Source organism: Carassius gibelio, chromosome B4, assembly GCF_023724105.1.
Source record: "Carassius gibelio isolate Cgi1373 ecotype wild population from Czech Republic chromosome B4, carGib1.2-hapl.c, whole genome shotgun sequence".
NCBI lineage: Eukaryota > Metazoa > Chordata > Actinopteri > Cypriniformes > Cyprinidae > Carassius > Carassius gibelio.
The window spans coordinates 790,987-814,402 of NC_068399.1; the positions used below are offsets into that span (position 1 = coordinate 790,987).

Below are 23,416 nucleotides of genomic sequence, written 5' to 3' on the forward strand. Positions count from 1 at the left end.
TTGTGTGAATGTGTGGGAGAGGGGATGGGCTTGGTGTCAGAGAGAGAGAGAGAGAGAGAGAGAGGGAGGGAGACTTAATCATCTCTTTAATCACCAGCAGAAAAAAAAGCAATTTTGTGTTGTTGTTGTTTTTTCATCATTACAGCTTAAGAAATATCTTAGGCCTCAACATCAACTGTTGCTGCTTTATATAGCCTTCTCCCAAAATTAATAGTCATTAGTAAGCATTTTATAAATACAGCTATAATTAAATTGTTCATGGTTTATATGCACATTTATTTTGAGGAGATTAAAGGCTTTAATCTTCCTAAAAAAAAAATAAATAAAAAAAAAATAAACAAACACAGAACTCAGAAACATTTATTTCAAGATGCAATAAAAGAAAACTGTACACTATATATACATATATATATACAATTGCATAAGTTTATATATAATTTTTTTTATTAAGTGTACAGCTAATAATAATAATAATAATGCATTTTATTTAAGGCGCCTTTCAAACCACTCAAGGTCACCGTACAACAAGTAACAACAGTAACAATATTAAAACAAAAAATAACAGCAAATAACAATGTCAATAAAAAAACACAATAATATTAGAATAGCACAACATATTGTGGAATACTATATTAAGACTTTATATATAGGCTGTGGCGGGGAGAGTGATCACACGGACGACAGTACTGCAGTGAAGTTCCCCAGAGGGGCGATTTATTGAGCAGTGGGTGAAAGTAGACTGTGCAGTGCTGGCGTGCTCTGGTGTAGGAGTCTTGGCTGTGCAGCCCAAAGTATCAGTAGGTGCGGCGTGACGTGCTGTTCCTCAGACACCTGAATCTGAAAGAGAGCCAGAACACAGTGTTAGTCTAGTTCTGGAGTCGAAGCTCAACTACCTCTCCTTTTCCTCTGCTTAAAAGCTGTTCTGCTGATGAGGTTCAGGTGTCTTTGATCACCATGCTCTCCCCAGTGATTGCAGTGTGAGCGCTGTTTCCTGGGCGACGCTAATCCCTCGTTAGCTGGCTCGCCACACTCCCCCCCCCAAAGCGCCGTCCTGGTACTGCGTGAACATCTGTGGAGAGACAAGGGAGATCGGGGGGGTGGGAGGGAAGTGTTATTTGACAGGCCTGACCATAGTGACCACATCCTGGAGAGCCCATCGGCATTGCCATGAGCTGCCCCAGCCCGATGCTGGACCCTAAAGTGGAAATCCTGGAGATCCTGGTGATCCTGGTGATCCTGGCATTAGTATCTTTGGCCCGGGCCATCCATTGGAGCGGAGCATGGTCTGTGATAAGAGTGAAGGTGCGGCCCAACAAGTAATACCTCAACTCTAAGATGGCCCACTTGATGGCAAGCGCTTCTTTCTCCACGGCTGCATATCGAGTCTCTGCTGGGGTGAGCTTCCGACTTATGTATACGACTGGGTGCTCCTCTCCTCCTTTCTCTTGGGAAAGGACTGCACCCAGGCCAGTGTCGGAAGCATCTGTCTGTAGGATGAATGGGCAGCTGAAGTCCGGGGCATGTAGGACGGGCGAAGACGAGAGCGCCTCCTTGAGGGTTTGGAATGCGGCTTCAGCTGCCGCCGTCCACTTCAGCTTTTCTGGCTGTCCCTTTTTGGTCAGGTCTGTCAAAGGGCTGGCTATTGAGGAGAAATTTGGTATGAAGCAACGATAATATCCGGCTAGTCCCAGAAAGGCACGCACCTGAGTTTTGTTGGTGGGCCGCGCCGCTTGCTGAACCGCCTCTATCTTTCTGCTCTGAGGTCGGATTAGCCCCCGGCCAATCTGGTAGCCCAGGTATTGTGCCTCTGCAAGCCCTAAGTGGCACTTCTTTGGGTTAGCAGTAAGTCCAGCTCGCCGCAACTCCGTTAGTACTCTCCGTAACCGATCGAGATGTTCCTCCCAGCTCACCGAGTGGATGACCACATCATCCAGGTACGCAGCGGCGTAGGACTGGTGCGGTCGCAAAATGATGTCCATCATTCTCTGGAATGTGGCAGGAGCCCCGTGAAGGCCAAAAGGGAGAACCCGGTAATGCCAGTGGCCACCAGGGGTACTGAAGGCAGTCTTCTCCTTTGAGTCGGGGGTGAGGGGCACCTGCCAATAGCCCTTGGTCAAATCGAGTGTAGAGATGTAACGGGCCCCTCCTAATCTCACCAAGAGCTCATCCACACGGGGCATAGGGTAACCATCGAAGCTTGAGATTTCATTCAGCCGTCTGAAATCGTTACAAAACCGGAGAGTTCCATCTTTTTTTGGGACCATTACGATGGGACTGGACCAAGGGCTGCGGGATGGCTCGATGATTCCCAGCTGGTGCATCCGGGCTACTTCCTCCTCAATAGCCTGCCGCCGAGCCTCCGGGATTCGGTAGGGCCTCTGCCGAATGATTTCACCAGGGGGCGTGCGGATCTCATGTTGTATAATCCGGGTTTGCCCGGGTAGCGTATTGAACACATCTTTGAATTGTCTGACCAGGGTGGTTATTTCCGCCTTCTGCATCGGAGAGAGCTGTTCCCCTACTGCGACCACTGGGGTCTCCTCCTGGGCAAAAGCTGCCAGTTGCTCCCGGGGTGCCACCCACCTCTTGAGCAGGTTGATGTGGTAGATTTGCTGCTCCTTCCGGCGTCCCACTTGGCGAACCCGGTACGTTACTGGCCCCACTTTCTCTATGATGGTGTAGGGCCCCTGCCAGGAGGCTAGGAATTTGGAAGTCGCAGTCGGCACAAGAACCAGCACTCGGTCCCCAGGTTGGAATTCCCTTGGCTGGGCTGGCCGGTCATACAGCCGTTTCTGGGCGCGCTGTGACTCTGCAAGGTGTTCTCGGACAAGAGGCATCACCCGTTCAATCCTCTCACGCATCTCTCGCACATGTTCGATAACGGTTCTATGGGGTGCCGGCTGTTGCTCCCATGCCTCTCTTGCCACATCCAACAGCCCACGGGGCTGTCGGCCGAACAACAACTCAAAAGGCATGAACCCAGTGGACGCCTGAGGGACCTCTCGGATGCCAAATAACACATCGGGAAGCATCAGGTCCCAGTCACGCCCATCTTCCGCCACCACCCGTCGCAACATCTGTTTCAGTGTCTGGTTGAACCTTTCAACCAATCCATCCGTCTGGGGGTGGTACACCGACGTGCGGAGCTGCTTCACCTTAAGGAGCTGGCAGAGCTCCGCCATGAGCTGAGACATGAAGGGGGTTCCCTGGTCAGTCAATATTTCCTGTGGTATTCCCACTCGGCTGAATAGCATGAATAACTCACGGGCAATGGCTTTGGAAGTGGCCTTCCTGAGGGGCACGGCTTCGGGGTACCGGGTTGCATAGTCCAGTATGACTAAGATGTGCTCATGACCCAGGGCGGATTTCGGCAGAGGCCCAACTAGGTCCATACCGATGCGGCTAAAGGGCACCTCAATGATGGGTAGTGGCACAAGTGGGCTGGGTGGAGGCTGACGAGGGGAGGTGCGCTGGCAGGTTGGACAGCTCTGGCAAAATCGCTTCACTTCTGCCTCCAATCCTGGCCAGTGGAACCGGTCTCGAATCCGTTGTGTGGTGTTAACCACGCCCAGGTGTCCAGACATCGGGTGCGAGTGTGCTAGCTCGATTACCGTCTCAGTCTTGGTCCTTGGCACCACTAAGAGCAGTTTTTCCTCCCCCCGACGCTGGGCAACACAGTAAAGCAGGCCATTCTTGATTATGAAGTAAGGGGTGGGGTGCGGCGGGGGCTGGCGCACCTCCTCCTCTATTACACGAACCTGAGTCCAGCAATTCTTCAAGCGCTCGTCCTCCCGCTGCTCTCGGCCAAACGATCCCCCTGCTGTGATCTGTTGGAACAAGTTCATATACATATTAGTAGAATTAGCACACTCACCATCCCCGTCGCTGTCGGTGGCCAGAAGGGCTGGTCGGCGGCCTTCTGTACGTTCTGCTCGTTGTTTGTGGCGAGCCCGGGGGTTGGGTCCTTGTTGCATCGCGGTGGCCATTAGCTGATCGAAACCTGGCCAGTCTCTTCCCAGTAGCACCGGTACTGGGAGGTCTTTAACCACCCCCACCTCCAGTTGCCATGTCCCGGGGCTGGCTGAGATGGTAACACGCTGTGCGGGAACGTTGCGGGTGTCTCCATGCACACAGGTTATGGGTATCCTAGCTTTCCCACTCTGCCGGGGTCGCAGTACCCCAGGCTGGACCAAAGTGATCGAGCTGCCCGAGTCTAGGACAGCTCGAACGGTTCCCCCATCCAGGCAGACGGTTCGCTCAGGGGCACCTTGCGGGACTGCTCTATGGACGATACAACCAGCTTTCCACACGCGACCTCCCGGGGATGGCGGCTCGGTGGGCATGGGTTCATCGGTTTGTCCCGGCGCAGGTACCACTGGTCCATTAACTGGCCTTGAGGTGCCCTCCGCCTGTCGTCGGTCAAGCTTGGTCTTCCGTGGCGTTGTCGCCACTCTGTCTCCTGCCTCGGGGGCAAAGGATGCCTCTGCCAGCTCCACCGCTTCCATCAGTTCTGCCAGACTGGAGGGGTTGCGCATGTTCACGAGCCTCCGGTAGTGACGTGGCAGGGCCCGAAGCAAGCGATCAATTACCACCCTCTCAGCAACCTGGGCCGCCGTTGGGCCGTCGTGTAAAAGCCAGAGGTGGGCGAGGCGAGTCAGTCGGGCAGCTTGAGCTCGGATGGTGAGGTGCTCGTCGTAGGTCCACTGCTGGAAGTGTCTGGCGGCACACATTGGGGACAGCCCAACCCTGGCCAAGATTTCTTTCTTCAGCGCGTCATAATCCTCATTTCGGGGTGGTGGGAGGGAGTAATATGCTCGCTGGGCTTCTCCTGTCAGGAAAGGAGCGAGCAACTGTGCCCACCGCTCTTTCTCCCATGCCTCTCTGGTCGCAATGACCTCGAAGGTGTGTAAATATGCCTCCACGTCATCCTGGTCATTGAGTTTCGTGAGGTGTTGATGGGCCTGCCATCGTGGCTCAGGGAGTGGGGTTCGCTGGGCCGTGGCACCACGCAGCTGCTCTACCACCTGTTCCGTCCTCTCTTGCCGGGCTGCCAGCTGCTCAGAGAATTGCTGCTGTCGGACCGTTATTTCTGTGAGTCTGCGAATAATCTCCTCCATTTCCAGCCCCAGAGGTACGCCGAGCCGAGAGAGAGAGAGAGCGTGGTTCTACGGGGACACTTAACGCTAATTGTCAATCCGGGTTTGTGGGGAAGGAATCACTCTCTTAGTGCCGCATTCTCCACCAGTGTGGCGGGGAGAGTGATCACACGGACGACAGTACTGCAGTGAAGTTCCCCAGAGGGGCGATTTATTGAGCAGTGGGTGAAAGTAGACTGTGCAGTGCTGGCGTGCTCTGGTGTAGGAGTCTTGGCTGTGCAGCCCAAAGTATCAGTAGGTGCGGCGTGACGTGCTGTTCCTCAGACACCTGAATCTGAAAGAGAGCCAGAACACAGTGTTAGTCTAGTTCTGGAGTCGAAGCTCAACTACCTCTCCTTTTCCTCTGCTTAAAAGCTGTTCTGCTGATGAGGTTCAGGTGTCTTTGATCACCATGCTCTCCCCAGTGATTGCAGTGTGAGCGCTGTTTCCTGGGCGACGCTAATCCCTCGTTAGCTGGCTCGCCACAAGGCTTTATGAACAGATAGGTTTTGAGAGATGCTTGAAGTACTAGCATCACCTCCTCTTGTACGACGGTTTGAGGAATATATCTTCCAGATAGTACCGCCGCTCCCTATATGCAGAATACGCAGTCTTCGTAGGGCACCAACTCCCAGAGGGGGCACCATCCCAGTAGCTCAAAAAAATAAAACATGCGCCATTCTCCCATCCGCGCTCGCGACCGCTCGGACATTTGCGGATGAATGTTCGTAATTGATGGATGGACATCTATGCCCGGGTAAAAGACATCAGCAATCCGGCACAGAGAAAAGAAAAATAAAGTAAAAAACAAAACAAAAACAGGCATAAAGTTGGCTTGACATTGGACATTCGAGAGTCTCAAATTTAGGGACCTTCTCTAAAGTTACATGTGATATTGTTATACACTTTTCTAACATCAGTAGCATTTGAAGAGAATGACTTACAGTCATAAAAACAACTGTAATTGTTCATCTAGATGACAGCTATAATGCACCATTAAATTGAATGTTTGATATTTATTAAAACAAACTGTAAGTCATATGTAAATTATGCTACTTTTTCACATGGGCTCAAAAGCAAATTTGAAGCTCAATAGCATTTGAGGAGAAAGACTTGCAGTCATAAACCAATTGTAATGTGTTCATTTAGGTGTCAGCTACGATGCACAACTTATAAATTTTTTATATATATTAAAATAAAGTGTTACTAAAGTTATATATATTGTTCTGTGTATGTGATTTCAAAGTCTAGACGGGTCGGATTAACCCTTTAACTGCCATATCCCTTAAAATTTGATTGCCAGAGGGTTACTGTAAATGCTTATGCCCGCTGGGCACAGTTTTCCCGATGCCACCGGGGTGGCGTTGCACTGACGGCTTGAGCCCGCCATCGCTGCTTGCAGCTATATTTATTATTATTATTCCGCTTCTCCAAAATCAATCGCATTTTTGAGGGCCTAAACATGCTCAAAAAGTCATGAAACTTTGCACACACCTCAGAACCTATAGACGTTCAACGGTGTGCGTCTCGAGCTATGTTTCACGTACATGCACAAAAATTGGCACACACATGTAACACACCAATACCAACAAAAAAGACTCTTGGACCAAAATTCTAAACCCAACAGTAAGTCGGTTATTTTTAATTTTATGAGAAAAGTTTGTGTCATTTTTGTCATTTCCATGTGTTGTATTTGAATGAACTCCTCCTAGAGATTTATTCAGATCAACACCAAATTTGGTATGCCTAATCTAAAGGCCTTTGTGATGTTAAATTGCGAAGATTTTGAGTTTTCGTTAATGGGTGTGTCCGTGGCGTCCTGGTGAATTTCGTTGATTCGCCATGAAAAATGAAGTTGCTATAACTCAGACATACAATGTCCAATGTGCCCAATACTTCACATGTTTAATAAGACTACTGGCCTGAACATATTTACATGCCCATATTCAGTTATAGTCATAGCGCCACCTATTGGCAACAGGAAGTGTCATATTTTACGCTGTGACGAACTACTCCTAGTAATTTTTTGACATCAGTGTCTTTTTTGTGGTCAGTCTAATCTAAAGGCCTGTGCAATGTTAAATTTTGAAGATCTTGAGTTTTCATTAAAAGGCGTGTCCACGGCACCATGGCGAAGTTCGATGTCTCGCCATGTGAATAAAAGATGTTATAACTCAGGCATAAAATGTCTGATCTTCCCCAAACTTCACATGTGTGATAAGAGTCCTGACCTGAACAGATCTGCAGGCCAATATTCCACCGGGTGTAGCAGAATGGCTCAAAAGCGCCACCTATACACTTTCAACGGAGTGTTCCTCGAGCTATGTTTCACGTACATGTACAAAAATTGGTACACACATGTAACTCACCAATATCTACAAAAAAGTATCTTTGTACGAAATCCGAATCCCAACAGGAAGTCAGTTATTTTGAATTTTCCCTGCAAAATTGTTGTTTTTGCCATTTTCAGGGGTTGTAATTTAACGAACTCCTCCTAGAGATTTATTCAGATCAACAACAAACTTCGTCAGTGTAATCTAAAGCCATTTGCGATGTTAAATTGCGAAGGACTTGAGGTTTTGTTAAAGGGCGTGTCCATGGCGGCCTGACAAATTTCGATGTTTCACCATGAAAAAGGAAGTTGCTGTAACTCAGACATACAATGTCCAATCTGCCCCAAACTTCACATGTTGGATGAGACTCTTGACCTGAACAGATCTACATGCTCATATTCAGTTATAGTCATAGCGCCACCTATTGGCAACAGGAAGTGTCACATTTTACACTTTGACAGACTCTTTCTAGAAATTTTATGACATCAATGTCTTTGTTGTGGTCAGTCTAATCTAAAGACCTGTGTGATGTTTAGTTGTGAAGATCTTGAGTTTTTGTTAAAAGGCGTGTCCATGGTGCCGTGACGAAGTTCGATGTCTCGCAATGGGAATAAAAGATGTTATAACTCGGGCATAAAATGTCCGATCTCGATCAAACTTCACATGTGTGATAAGGGTCCTGGCCTGAACAGATCTGAAGGCCAATATTCCATCGGGTGTGGCAAAATGGCTCGATAGCGCCACCTATACACTTTCAACGGAGTGCGTATTCACTTTCAACGGAGTGCGTCTCGAGCTATGTTTCATGAACATGTACAAAAATCGGTACACACATGTAACACACCAATATCCATGAAAAAGTCTGTTGGTACGAAATCCGAATCCCAACAGGAAGTCAGTTATTTAGAATTTTCTCTGCAAAATTGGCGTTGTTTTTGCCATTTTCAGGGGTTGTACTTTAACAAACTCCTCCTAGAGATGTATTCAGATCAACACCAAACTTGGTCAGTTAAATCTTAAGGCCTTTGAGATGTTAAATGGTGAAGATCTTGAGGTTTCGTTAAAGGGTGTGTCCATGGTGGCCTGACAAATTTCGATGTTTCGCCATGAAAAAGAAAGTTGCTGTAACTCAGACATGCAATGTCCAATCTGCCCCAAACTTCACATGTTAGATAAGACTTCTGCCCTTAACAGATCTACATGCCCATTTTCAGTTATAGTCATAGCGCCACCTGCTGGCAACAGGAAGTGACATGTTGTACGCTGCGACAAACTACTCCTAGAATTTTTTTAAGATTAATGTATTTTTTGTAGTCAGTCTAATCTAAAGACCTGTGCAATGTTAAATTGTGGAGATTTTGAGTTTTTGTTAAAGGACGTGTCCATGGCACCATGACAAAATTTGATGTCTCGCCACAGCAAGAGAAGTTGTTGTAACTCAGGCATAAAATGTCCAATCTTCCCCAAACTTCACATGTGTGATAAGAGTCCTGCCCTGAACATATCTGAAGGCCAATATTCCATTATAATGATAGCACCACCTGCTGGCAACAGGAGGATTGGCACAAATAAATGACATTGACATATTTAACTTATTTTTAAGACTTTAAATGCATATTTCTTACCGTTCAACTTTTTACTAAAGCCACACGATGGCGGTGAGCCCGGGTGCGAGGGCCCATTCATCGCTGCTTGCAGCTTTAATTATTATTATTATTATACTTCTCCAAAATGAATCGCATTTTTGAGGGCCTAAACATACTCAAAAAGTCATGAAACTTTGCACACACCTCAGAACTGGAGAAAATTTACATCTGATATGGGTTTCAGAAGTGGGTGTGGCAAAATGGCTCGACAGCGCCACCTATACACGTTCAACGGTGTGCGCCTCGAGCTATGTTTCACGTACATGTATGAAAATCGGTACACATGTGTAACTCTCCAGTACCTACAAAAAAGTCTCTTAGAGCAAAATTCTAAACCCAACAGGAAGTCGGTTATTTTTAATATTATGAGCAAATTTTGTGTCATTTTTGCCATTTCCATGCGTTGTATTTTAACGAACTCCTCCTAGAGACTTATTCAGATCAACACCAAATTTGGTATGCCTAATCTAAAGGCCTTTGCGATGTTAAATTGCGAAGATTTTGAGTTTTCGTCGAAGGGCGTGTCCGTGGCGGCCTGGTGAATTTCGATGATTCGCCATGAAAAATTAAGTTGCTATAACTCAGACATACAATATCCAATCTGCCCCAAACTTCACATGTTTGATAAGACTCTGAAACTGAATAGATTGACATGCCCATATTCAGTTATATTCATAGCGCCACCTATTGGCAACAGGAAGTGTCATATTTTACGCTGCGAAGAACTAATCCTAGAAATTTTATGACATCAATGTCTTTTTTGTGGTCAGTCTAATCTAAAGGCCTGTACGATGTTAAATTGTGAAGATCTTGAATTTTCGTTAAAGGGTGTGTCCATGGCGTCATGTCAAAGTTCGATGTCTCGCCATGGGAGTAGAAGTTGTTGTAACTCAGGCATAAAATATCAGATCTTGCCCAAACTTCACATGTTTGATAAGAGTACTGACCTGCACACATCTGGAGGCTAATATTCCATTCGGTGTGGCAAAATGGCTCGATAGCGCCACCTATACATTTTCAATGGAGTGCGCCTCGAGCTACATGTCATGTACATGTACGAAAATCGGTAAACATATGTAACACACCAATAGCTACAAAAAAGTCTCTTGGTACGAAATCCGAATCCCAACAGGAAGTCGGTTATTTTTAATTTCCCCTGCAAAATTGGTGTTGTTTTTGTCATTTTCAGGGGTTGTATTTTAACGAACTCCTCCTAGAGATTTATTCAGATCAACACCAAACTTGGTCAGTGTAATCTAAAGCCCTTTGTGATGTTAAATTGCTAAGGAATTGAGGTTTTGTTAAAGGGCGTGTCCATGGCGGCCTGACAAATTTCGATGATTCGCCATGAAAAATGATGGTGCCATAACTCAGACATACAATGTCCAATCTGCCCCAAACTTCACATGTTTGATAAGACTCTTGACCTGAACAGATCTACATGCCAATATTCAGTTATAGTCATAGCGCCACCTATTGGCAACAGGAAGTGACATATTTTACACTGTGACAAACTACTCCTAGAAATTTTATGACAATAATGTCTTTTTTGTGGTCAGTCTAATCTAAAGACCTGTGTGATGTTTAGTTGTGAAGATCTTGAGTTTTCGTTAAAAGGCGTGTCCATGACGCCATGACGAAGTTCGATGTCTCGCCATGGGAATAAAAGATGTTATAACTCAGGCATAAAATGTCCGATCTTGCCCAAACTTCACATGTGTGATAAGGGTCCTGGCTTGAACACATCTGAAGGCCAATATTCCATTATAAAGATAGCGCCACCTGCTGGCAACAGGAAGATTGGCACACATATGGAATAAACTTTGATATATTGCACTTATGTTTATGAGTTTAAATGCATATTTCTCAACGTTCACCTTTTAACTAAAGCCACACGATGGCGGTGAGCCCGGGTGCGAGGGCCCGTTCATCGCTGCTTGCAGCTTTAATTATTATTATTCTTCTTCTCTAAGATGAATCGCATTTTTGAGGGCCTAAACATGCTCGAAAAGTTATGAAACTTTGCACACACCTCAGAACTGGCGAAAATTTACGTCTGATATGGGTTTCAGAAGTGGGTGTGGCAAAATGGCTCAACAGTGCCACCTATACACGTTCAACGGTGTGCGCCTCGAGCTACGTTTCATGTACATGTATGAAAATCGGTATACACATGTAACTCTCCAATACCTACAAAAAAGTCTCTTGGAGCAAAATCCGAAACCCAACAGGAAGTCGGTTATTTCTAATATTATGAGCAAATTTTGTGTCATTTTTGTCATTTCCATGCGTTGTATTTTAACGAACTCCTCCTAGAGATTAATTCAGATCAACACCAAATTTGGTATGCCTAATCTAAAGGCCTTTGCGATGTTAAATTGCGAAGCTTTTGAGTTTTCGTTAAAGGGCCTGTGTGTGGCGGCCTGGCGAATTTCGATGATTCGCCATGAAACAGGAAGTTGCTATAACTCAGACATACAATGACCAATCTGCCCCACACTTCACATATTTGATGAGACTCCTGTCCTGAACAGTTTGACATGACCATATTCAGTTATAGTCATAGCGCCACCTATTGGCAACAGGAAGTGACATATTTTACGCTGCAACAAACTACTCCTAGAAATTTTTGACATCAATGTCTTTTTTGTCGTCAGTCTAATCTAAAGGCCTGTACGATGTTAAATTGAGAAGATCTTGAGTTTTCGTTAAAGGGCGTGTCCATGGCGCCATGTCAAAGTTCGATGTCTCGCCATGGGAGTAGAAGTTGTTGTAACTCAGTCATAAAATATCAGATCTTGCCCAAACTTCAAATGTTTGATAAGAGTACTGACCTGAACACATCTGGAGGCTAATATTCCATTGGGTGTGGCAAAATGGCTCGATAGCGCCACCTATACATTTTCAATGGAGTGCGCCTCGAGCTACATGTCATATACATGTACGAAAATCGGTAAACATATGTAACACACCAATAGCTACAAAAAAGTCTCTTGGTACGACACCCGAATCCCAACAGGAAGTCGGTTATTTTTAATTTTCCCTGCAAAATTGGTGTTGTTTTTGTCATTTTCAGGGGTTGTATTTTAACGAACTCCTCCTAGAGATTTATTCAGATCAACACCAAACTTGGTCAGTGTAATCTAAAGCCCTTTGCCATGTTAAATTGCGAAGGAATTGAGGTTTCGTTAAAGGGCGTGTCCATGGCGGCCTGACAAATTTCGATGATTCGCCATGAAAAATGATGGTGCTATAACTCACACATACAATGTCCAATCCGCCCCAAACTTCACATTTTTGATAAGACTCTTCACCTGAACAGATCTCCATGCCAATATTCAGTTATAGTCATAGCGCCACCTATTGGCAACTGGAAGTGACATATTTTATACTGTGACAAACTACTCCTAAAAAATTTTATGACATCAATGTCTTTTTTGTGGTCAGTCTAATCTAAAGACCTGTGTGATGTTTAGTTGTGAAGATCTTGAGTTTTTGTTAAAAGGCATGTCCATGTCGCCATGACGAAGTTCGATGTCTCGCCATGGGAATAAAAGATGTCCGATCTTGCCCAAACTTCACATGTGTGATAAGGGTCCTGGCTTGAACACATCTGAAGGCCAATATTCCATTATAACGATAGCGCCACCTGCTGGCAACAGGAAGATTGGCACACATATGGAATAAACGTTGATATATTGCACTTATATTTATGAGTTTAAATGCATATTTCTCAACGTACACCTTTTTACTAAAGCCACACGATGGCGGTGAGCCCGGGTGAGAGGGCCCGTTCATCGCTGCTTGCAGCTTTAATTAGGGCCCGAGCACCGAAGGTGTGAGGACCCTATTGTATCTGCTCCGTTTATTATTAGGGCCCGAGCACCGATGGTGTGAGGACCCTCTTGGAATTGCTCCGTTTATTATTATTATTATTATTATTATTATTATTAGGGCTCAAGCCTGGAGGGCGAGAGCCCTATTGTTTTCCTTAGGATTATTTTTTATTATTAGGGCTCAAGCCTGGAGGGCGAGAGCCCTATTGTTTTCCTTAGCATTATTTGTTATTATTATTATTATTATTATTTATTATTATTATTTTTCTTCAAGGTTTCGGGGGCTTTTGGGGCCCTTAACATGCTTAAAAAGTCTTGAAAATTGGCACACACATTGTCACCTGCGGCCATTAGGGCCGGGCAGAGACTGATACACGGGCGTGGCACAGGGGCTCTACAGCGCCCCCTGGAATATGGAGGGCCATATATCATACATACTTGCACGTAGACGTACGAAACTCGGTACACATATAGAACTCATCAATACAAACAACTTTCGTATTGCATATCATAGGCTCCGCCCAACAGGAAGTTGGCTATTTGGGGTTTATTATTCATATTTGTCGTCAAAGTTGTGGGGGCTTTTGGGGTCCTTAACATACTCAAAAACTCTTGAAAGTTTGCGCACAATTTGGAATCTGTGGCCTTTAGGAGCCTGCAGAGGCTGGGACACGGGCGTGGCACAGGGGCTCTACAGCGCCCCCTGGAACACAGTCATAAATGTTGATGTATAGCTCACACATACTTGCACGTATTAATATGAAACTCAGTACACATATAGATCTCATCGTGCCGAACAACTTGCGTATTGCATGTCATAGGCTCCGCCCAACAGGAAGTCAGCTATTTAGAGTTATGTAAAAAGCGCATCCTCTGGAATTTGAAATACTTGTCATAGGTTTTTTACTCGATTGCCACCAAATTCGGTCAACATGATCTCAAGACATTGGGGATGAAAAATTGCCAGGGGATTTTTGATATTTCGAACGGTTTGCTCGTGGCGAGGTGTTGAAATTATGGCGAGAAATGAGAAACAGGAAGTGTCTAATACCATCCACATACATTTCCTGATTTTAATCAAACTTCATCAGATTATTCTTTGTATGATGTCGATCGCATATATGTGACTATTAGGAGTCAAAGTTATAGCGCCACCAACTGGCAGCAGGAAGTGTGTCATTTTCAAAATGCTTTGAATTCAGCATCTTATTTTTACTCGATTTGCTTCAAACTTCATCAGAATAATGTTAAAACACAGCCTATATTAATCTGCTAGGGGGATATTGATATCTAAAAATATTGTTGCCATGGCAACATGTCAAACTTGAATACTTCTCAGGTGATTTTAAGGCATATAACATACTTAGAATTTCATGAAATTCAGAACACATATCAGTATTTATGATAACTAGACACTGGCGAAAGTTCATAAGAGGTCGTGGAAGAGGCACTCTATAGCGCCACCTTTTGTCAAAAGTGGGGGGGTTAGTTTTAGCTACAGACACCAAACTCGGTACAAAAATTGTTCTTATCAAGACGGACAACTTTCTAATTCACAGTCATCAGCTACGATCAACAGGAAGTCAGCTATTTTGATTTGAATGTGGATTTTTTTTTACATTTAGCTGTGAATTAATGCATACTGTTCAGAGGAGAGTAACACTATACACACCAAACTTTGTCTACATGATGCCAAAACATTTTAAACAACTTAAATTGCCAAAGGATTTTGGATAGCTTGAACGGTTTTGTCGTGGTGATTTTTTTAAATGACAGTAAAAATGGAATTATTAATTGTCCTGCATTTTTAAATTCCAAACACTTCAAAACCTTTTTTCATACAGAAAAAAAGTAATTGTGAGTAAATATGGATAGTTTCACGACTTTACAACACTGTATGGATAACAGAAAATTAAAAAACTGTCAGACATCTCATCTCACTCTGTCCATCTGTTTGAGTATTATGTGCTGAGACTTACATTGTCTGAGAGAAAATGCGCCCCTACAGGTGCAATTCCTGAAAGGGAAATTCGACTGAAAGGGAGGAGACTCTCTTTTAGTTTCATTTTTAAATCGGTTAAAATACAAATAAATACTTGGATTTAATTCACACTGACAAGCTAAACCAACATATATGATTATTACCGGGTCAGGGCTCATTAATAATTGATGTGTGGTCAGTGATACGTGAGAAACACGAGAGATGAATCACGCTCTGAGCAGGAGCGTGTGGAATGACGAGCTCAGAAAAAAAACGAGTTTATTCTTGTTTTATAGCTTTTAAAATTAAAATATTAAAGCGATATTACACAATTCACCAATTAGAACACACCAGGAGCTAAATTCAGATGTTTTTTAACTGTTTGTGTGAAAATGAAATATTCGCGGCTGCCTATCTGAAATCACTGCCTCCGATCACCGCGCACAGTGTCACAAGTTCAAAACTAACGAATTTATTCTTGTTTAAGAGCTTTTTCAAATAAAATATTGTCATAAATGCACACAATACACCCATTATAACACAACACGAGCTAAATGCAGGTGTTTGTAAACCGTTTAAGTGTGCAAGACTATTTGAAAGCGCGACTGGCAGAATAACATGTATCTCTCGAGCTGCAGGATTCTGCCTTTCGTCGTAAGAACGAACACATCACGGACAAGATTATTTCAAAATACATAATAGCTTGGCGAATATAAATGAAAACAGCCACGTAGACATAAACTGTTGAGAAATAAATCTGAAGTGGATCTACTGGATTTTAATATTAAGTGACCGCATATACCAGCTGCTTCTGTCTTCAATTTTAATCTACATATAAAAAAGGAAACTCATTCATCTTGGCGGCTTTTTTAATGTGTGTACGTATTTATTTATTATTTTGCTCTAACAAGAATTAATCTATATTTAATTAAATCAATTACATTTTATTTTACATTTGATTTGTCCATTTCTGCATCTAAACGCCTAAAAACCTAAAACATGCTCTATTATACTATTGTTAGCAATTTCTTTATCGTCCAGTTTATCTGGTGTACACACTTTTATTTTCATAATAAACTTGTTTCTTAGATTATACACAGTTACAGTGGTCTATAATAAATATTAACAGGTTTTATTCAAGCTGTTTAGAATGATTGCAGTAGGCTAATTTGTTTTTATGTAAATCCCAAAAAATAAATTAAATAAATAAAAAACATTGGAAAACAATAACTGTTGTACTTTTTTATACATTTTGTATAATTTCATAGTTTATGCATTATAGTTATAAAAACAAATAAATTTAGCCACTCACATAGAAATCTTAGGCCTTATCCTTTTCTGACAGTTTTAGGGATTTTTAAAAAATCCTAAAAAAACCTTATTTGTGCTGCAGATAATAATTTCAAACTCATTTGATACTGACCTCTGACATCCTGTGACATGATATTTATTTGAATTTACATAATCTCATGGATGTAACAGTAAATCTGTTCAGCTCACAGATCAAGACTAAGCTGTAATGCAAGCAGAACTTTCACAAATGCTTGTAGGTCAATAAAATCATTACAAAACACTTACAAATCATTTAAGGATTTGATAACACTGTAAAATAATGTCTAATTTGTTAAGATTAGCAAATGCATTAATAACACTTTATAATAACTGCACTCATTAGTAAATAGTCAGTTCATGCTTTATAAAGCCTTGTCCCAATATTAATAGTCAGGAGCAGTTTATAAATACAGCTATAAATAGCTTGCCCTTGGTTTATAAGCACATTTATTAAAAAAGAGAGTAAAGGGTCAGTTATCTTCCTATGAAAAATAAAAAAATTAAAATAAACAAACAACAACACAGATTGATACAGAACTCAGAAATGTTATTGTGGATTTATGATAAACTCAGCCTGTAAATGAATTCATTCTCCTCCAAGAAGACACAAGTAGTTCACACCAAACTGTTTTAACATGAAGCCATATACTGAAGATGTTAAATTGCGAATGGGTTTAGGATACCTTAAATGGTGTGGCCATAGCGGTTTATTAAAGTAACATAAAAAAATACAATAGTTATTTTACTATATCTTTAAAATTTTTAATTCCAACTCTTCATAATTTTTTATATACGTAGAAGTCATCATTTGAAGGAAGCACAGTAAGTTTCATAGCTTTATCATTTTCAAGAGCCAGCATAAAATTAAAACTATCATAACATATAAATCAAGCTTGCAATTCTTAGTACCAATGATGGCCACCAGATGGTGCTATAGGATTACTTTTAAATAATTATTGTAGAAACAAGTATGATTTAAATCATTTATAGAAATCTTTCAAAGAAAAATAATATGTATTTTATGTATTTTACTGATAAAATAACCCTCACATAATTAGAATAACAAGCTGAAGTATTGTGAACTGTATATTAAAAATAATTCTTTATAGGCTTTATGGACAGATACGTTTTGAGTGACTCTTGAAGGATCAGCACCACATCCTCTTTTACCACTGTTTAAAGAATTTATCTTACAGAACAGGTGCGAATTAATTTTGAATAGCTTGAATGGTTTTGTCATGGTGATTTTTTGAAATAACAGTAAAAAAGTAACCAGTAAATGTCTTATTTTTTTTAAGTGCAGCTTCTAAACACTTCAAAAAATATACACATAGAAGACAAGTCATTCTGAGGAAATATGCATAGTTTCATGACTATACAACACTATATGGATGATAGAAAATTAAAAAACTATCATACATCTGATGTCACTCTGTCCCTCTGTCACTGTGGGTAATGTGTGTGTGTGTGTGTGTGTGTTAAGTGAATTAGGTGTGAAACTATCAGGGAGCATTTAGTCTCCAGTGCCAACATTTTACAGAACTGCCACTTTCCTGGAGTCTCAGAATTACAATGTGTCAGGTTCTGAGAGATCTAAGATTCCAAAAAATGATTTAATTCGAATACCATGAAGTATTGTGAAATACTATATATTAAGACTTTATATATAGGCTTTATGAACAGATTAGAGTGACTCGTGAAGGACCAGCACCACCTCCTCTTGTCCGATGGTTTGAGGAATATATTTTCCTGAATCCGGAATTAAGATTTAGGAGCTCATTTTTATTCCACCTCCTTCCCTGAAAGTCTGTCTTGCAAAATTGACTAAAAATTAATCTTCACATTAATTCCTAATTATTGTGCAATTCTTTTTGTCAGTTCTTCTTAACCTGTTTTTTCTTCTTCTTTTCTGACCTCATGACCCTGTCAGCATTTTTGTACCATGGTCAAGTCTTAATTTATCCATTTCTGTATTGCATTTGTGTTTGATATTTCTCATGGGTATTTTATAATTTTCGACTTTGAGTTAAAACAGTTTGAGTTAAAATTCTTTTTTAGCGCATTTCATCTGTAAAAGAAAACATGCCTAATAATTCTGCACACATGAATATAAGGAGTTTTTCTCTTCCAGCTTTCCTGGACTATTGTATAGCACTCATAAATGATTAAATAAAAAATAATGGTAGTTATTAAGATTGATATGGTTTGGAATTGGTAAAATGTGCTTGGAAAAAAAATCACAATAAAACAATGTTTTAATGTTTAAGTTTGGAATATTAACTGACATGAATGAATGCTATATAAATATTGTTCATGTTAACATAATGTTTATAAATGAAATCTTATTGTAAAGTGTTACTATATATATATATATATATATATATATATATATATATATATATATATATATATTGTTCTGTGAATGTGATTTTAAAGTCTAGATGATTCGGATTAACCCTTTAACCGCCATATCCTTTAAAACCTCACTGCCAGAGGGATATTGCGAATGCATGTGCCCGCTGGGCACAGTTTACCTGATGCCACCGGGGTGGCGATGGCATTGGTGGCTTGAGCCCGCCATCGCTGCTTGCAGCTATATTTATTATTATTTTTTTCCAACGTTACGGGGGCTTTTGGGGTCCTTAACATGCTCGAAAACTCTTGAAAATTGGCACACACCTTGGAACCTGCGGCCATTAGGGCTGGGCAGAGACCGATACATGGGCGTGGCACAGGGGCTCTACAGCGCCCCCTGGAATACTGAGGGCCATATATCATACATACTTGCACGTAGACACACGAAACTCGGTACACATGTAGATCTCATCAAACCAAACAACTTTCGTACTGCATGTCATAGGCTCCGCCCAACAGGAAGTTGGTTATTTAGGGTTTAGTATTCATATTTTTCGTCAAAGTTGTGGGGGCTTTTGGGGTCCTTAACATACTCAAAAACTCTTGAAAATTTGCGCACAGTTTGGAATCTGTGGCCTTTAGGAGCCTGCAGAGGCTGGGACCCGGGCATGGCACAGGGGCTCTACGGCGCCACCTGGATCACAGTCAGAAATGTTGATGTATAGCTCACACATACTCACACATATGCATATGAAACTACACATACAGATCTCATCGTGCCGAACAACTTTCGTATTGCATGTCATAGGCTCCGCCCAACAGGAAGTCAGCTATTTAGAGTTATGTAAAAAGCGCATGCTCTGGAATTTGAAATACTTGTCATAGGTTTTTTTGCCGAATGCCACCAAATTCGGTCAACATGATCTCAAGACATTGGGGATGAAAAATTGCCAGGGGATTTTTGATATTTCGAACGGTTTGCTCGTGGCGAGGTGTTGAAATTATGGCGAGAAATGAGAAACAGGAAGTGTCTAATACCATCCACATACATTTCCTGATTTTAATCAAACTTCATCAGATTATTCTTTGTATGATGTCGATCGCATATATGTGACTATTAGGAGTCAAAGTTATAGCGCCACCAACTGGCAGCAGGAAGTGTGTCATTTTCAAAATGCTTTGAATTCAGCATCTTATTATTACTCAATTTGCTTCAAACTTCATCAGAATAATGTTAAAACACAGCCGATATAAATCTGCTGGGGGGATATTGATATCTAAAAATATTGTTGCCGTGGCAACATGTTAAACTGGAATACTTCTCAGGTGATTTTGAGGCATATAACATGCTTAGAATTTCATCAAACTCAGAACACATATCAGTATTTGTGATAACTAGACACTGGCAAAAGTTCATAAGAGGGCGGGGAAGAGGCACTCTATAGCGCCACCTTTTGTCAAAAGTGGGGGGGTTAGTTTTAGCTACAGACACCAAACTCGGTACAAAAATTGTTCTCATCAAGACAGACAACTTTCTAATTCACAGTCATCAGCTACGATCAACAGGAAGTCAGCTATTTTGATTTGAATGTGGATTTTTTTTTACATTTAGCTGTGAATTAATGCATACTGCTCAGAGGAGAGTAACACTATACACACCAAACTTTGTCTACATGATGCCAAAACATTTTAAACAACTTAATTTGCCAATAGATTTTGGATAGCTTGAATGGTTTTGTCTCTGTGATTTTTTTAAATGACAGTAAAAAGGGAATTATTAATTGTTCTGCATTTTTAAATTCCAAACACTTCAAAACCTTTTTTCATACAGAAAAAAAGTAATTCTGAGTAAATATGGATAGTTTCACGACTTTACAACACTGTATGGATAACAGAAAATTAAAAAACTGTCAGACATCTCATCTCACTCTGTCCCTCTGTTTGAGTATATGTGCTTCAGACTTCCATTGTCTGAGAGAAATTGCGCCCCTACAGGTGCAATTACCGGACTTTTACTTTCACTTTTAAATCGGTTAAAAATACAAATAAATACTTAGATTTAATTCACACTGACAAGCTACAACAACATATCTGATTATTACCGGTTCAGGGCTCATGGATAAATAATTTCTGGCCAGAGATACGTGAGAAATAGGAGAGATGAATCACCGCTGTGATCACAAGCGTCTGGAGTAAAGAGCTCAGAAAAAACGAATTTATTCCTGTTTTAAAGCTTTTAAAAATAAATTATTACAGCGATATCACACAATCAACCAATTAGAACACACCAAGAGCTAAATTCAGATGTTTTTTAACTGTTTGTGTGAAAATGAAATATTTGCGCTGCCTATCTGAAATCACTGCCTCCGATCAGCGCGTACAGTGTCGAACTCAAAACAAACGAATTTATTCTTGTTTAAGAGCTTTTTTAAATAAAATATTACCATGGGTTAATGCACACAATAAACCCATTGTAACACTACAAGAGCTAAATGCAGGTGTTTGTGACCCGTTTAAGTGTGCAAGACTATTTGAAAGCTCGACTGGCAGAATAACATATATCTCTCGAGCTGCAGGATTCTGCCTTTCGTCGAAACACAGATTTATACAGAACTCAGAAATGTTATTGTGGATTTATGATAAAATCAGCTTGTAAATTAATTCATACTCCTCCTCATACTACTCCATACTCCCTTTTCAACATGATGCCAATATACTGAGATGTTAAATTGTGAATGGGTTTAGGATAGCTTAAATGGTGTTGCCATAGAGATTTATTAAAGTAACATAAAAAAATACAATAGTTATTTTACTATATCTTTAAATTTTTTCATTCTAACTCTTCATAATTTTTCATATAAGTAGAAGTCCTCATTTGAAGGAAGCACAGTAAGTTTCATAGCTTTATCATTTTCAAGAGCCAGCATAAAATTAAAACTATCATAACTTATAAATCAAGCTTGCAATTCTTAGTACCAATAATGGCCACCAGATGGAGATATAGGATTACTTTTAAATAATTATTGTAGAAACGAGTATGATTTAAATCATTTATAGAAATCTTTCAAATAAAATAATATGTATTTTAGGAATTTTACTGATAAAAATGACCTTCACTTAATTAGAATAACAAGCTGAAGTATTGTGAACTGTATATTAAGAATAATTCTTTATAGGCTTTATGGACAGATACGTTTTGAGTGACTCTTGAAGGTTCAGCACCACATCCTCTTTTACCACTGTTTAAATAATTTATCTTACAGAACAGGTGCGAATGAATTTTGGATAGCTTGAATGGTTTTGTCGTGGTGATTTTTTGAAATAATAGTAAAAAAGGAACCAGTAAATGTCTTTTTATTTTTTTAAAGTGCAGCTTCTAAACACTTCAAAAAAAAAAATGTACACATAGAAGACCAGTCATTCTGAGGCATATTTCCTCAGAATGACAGGTCTCATGACAATAGTTTCATGACTATAAAACACTATATGGATGATAGAAAATTAAAAAACTATCATACATCTGATGTCACTCAGTCCCACTGTCACTGTGGGTAATGTGTGTGTGTGTGTGTATGTGTGTGTGTTAAGTGAATTAGGTGTGAAACTATCAGGGAGCATTTAGTCTCCAGCGCCAACATTTTACAGAACTGCCACTTTCCTGGAGTCTCCAGAATTACTCGGTGTCAGGCTCTCAGAGACTTAAGATTCCAAAAAATGATTTAATTCGAATACCATGAAGTATTGTGAAATACTATATATTAAGGCTTTATATATAGGCTTTATGAACAGATTAGAGTGACTCGTGAAGGACCAGCACCACCTCCTCTTGTCCGATGGTTTGAGGAATATATCTTCCAGAATCCAGGATTAAGATTTAGGAGCTCATTTTTATTCCACCTCCTTTCCTGAAAGTCTGTCTTGCAGAATTGACTAAAAATTAATCTTCACATTAATTCCTAATTATTTTGCAATTCTTTTTGTCAGTTCTTCTTGACCTGTTTTTCTCTTCCAGCTTTCCTGGACTATTGTATAGCACTCATAAATGGTTAAATAAAAAATAATGGTAGTTATTAAGATTGATATGGTTTGGAATTGGTAAAATGTGCTTGGAAAAAAATCACAATAAAACAATGTTTTAATGTTTAAGTTTGGAATATTAACTGACATGAATGAATGCTATATAAATATTGTTCATGTTAACATAATGTTTATAAATGGAATCTTATTGTAAAGTGTTACTAAAGTTATATATATATATATATATATATTGTTCTGTGAATGTGATTTTAAAGTCTAGATGATTCGGATTAACCCTTTAACTGCCATATCCTTTAAAACCTCACTGCCAGAGGGATATTGTGAATGCATGTGCCCGCTGGGCACAGTTTACCTGATGCCACCGGGGTGGCGATGGCATTGGTGGCTTGAGCCCGCCATCGCTGCTTGCAGCTATATTGTTTGCAGCCCTATTGTTTTCCTTAGGATTATTTGTTATTATTATTATTATTTATTCTTCTAATTTTTTTCCAAGGTTTCGGGGGCTTTTGGGGTCCTTAACATACTCAAAAACTCTTGAAAATTGGCACACACCTTGGAACCTGCGGCCATTAGGGCCGGGCAGAGTCTGATACACGGGCGTGGCACAGGGGCTCTACAGCGCCCCCTGTAGTACTGAGGGCCATATATCATGCATACTTGCACGTATACATATGAAACTTGGTACATATATATAACTCATCAAACCAAACAACTTTCACACTGCATGTCATAAGCTCCGCCCAACAGGAAGTTGGCTATT

General features: G+C 41.0%; 2 protein-coding genes across 2 annotated transcripts in view; one reads left to right on the plus strand and one right to left on the minus strand.

Annotated features, from left to right (window-relative positions):
• Positions 1–23,416, plus strand: part of ttll1 (tubulin tyrosine ligase-like family, member 1) — a 298,921-nt gene that overhangs the window by 51,470 nt on the left and 224,035 nt on the right. The gene's annotated exons all lie outside the window — the stretch shown is intronic.
• Positions 1,002–5,400, minus strand: LOC127956313 (uncharacterized). Its single transcript, XM_052554154.1, has one exon. It carries the CDS (start codon positions 5,115–5,117, stop codon positions 1,002–1,004), a length of 4,116 nt encoding a protein of 1,371 aa, XP_052410114.1. The 5' UTR covers positions 5,118–5,400.

What these genes read in the sequence shown, in the direction of transcription:
- LOC127956313 (XM_052554154.1), bottom strand. Translation starts at nt 5,117, where the DNA reads ATGGAGGAGATTATTCGCAGACTCACAGAAATAACGGTCCGACAGCAG.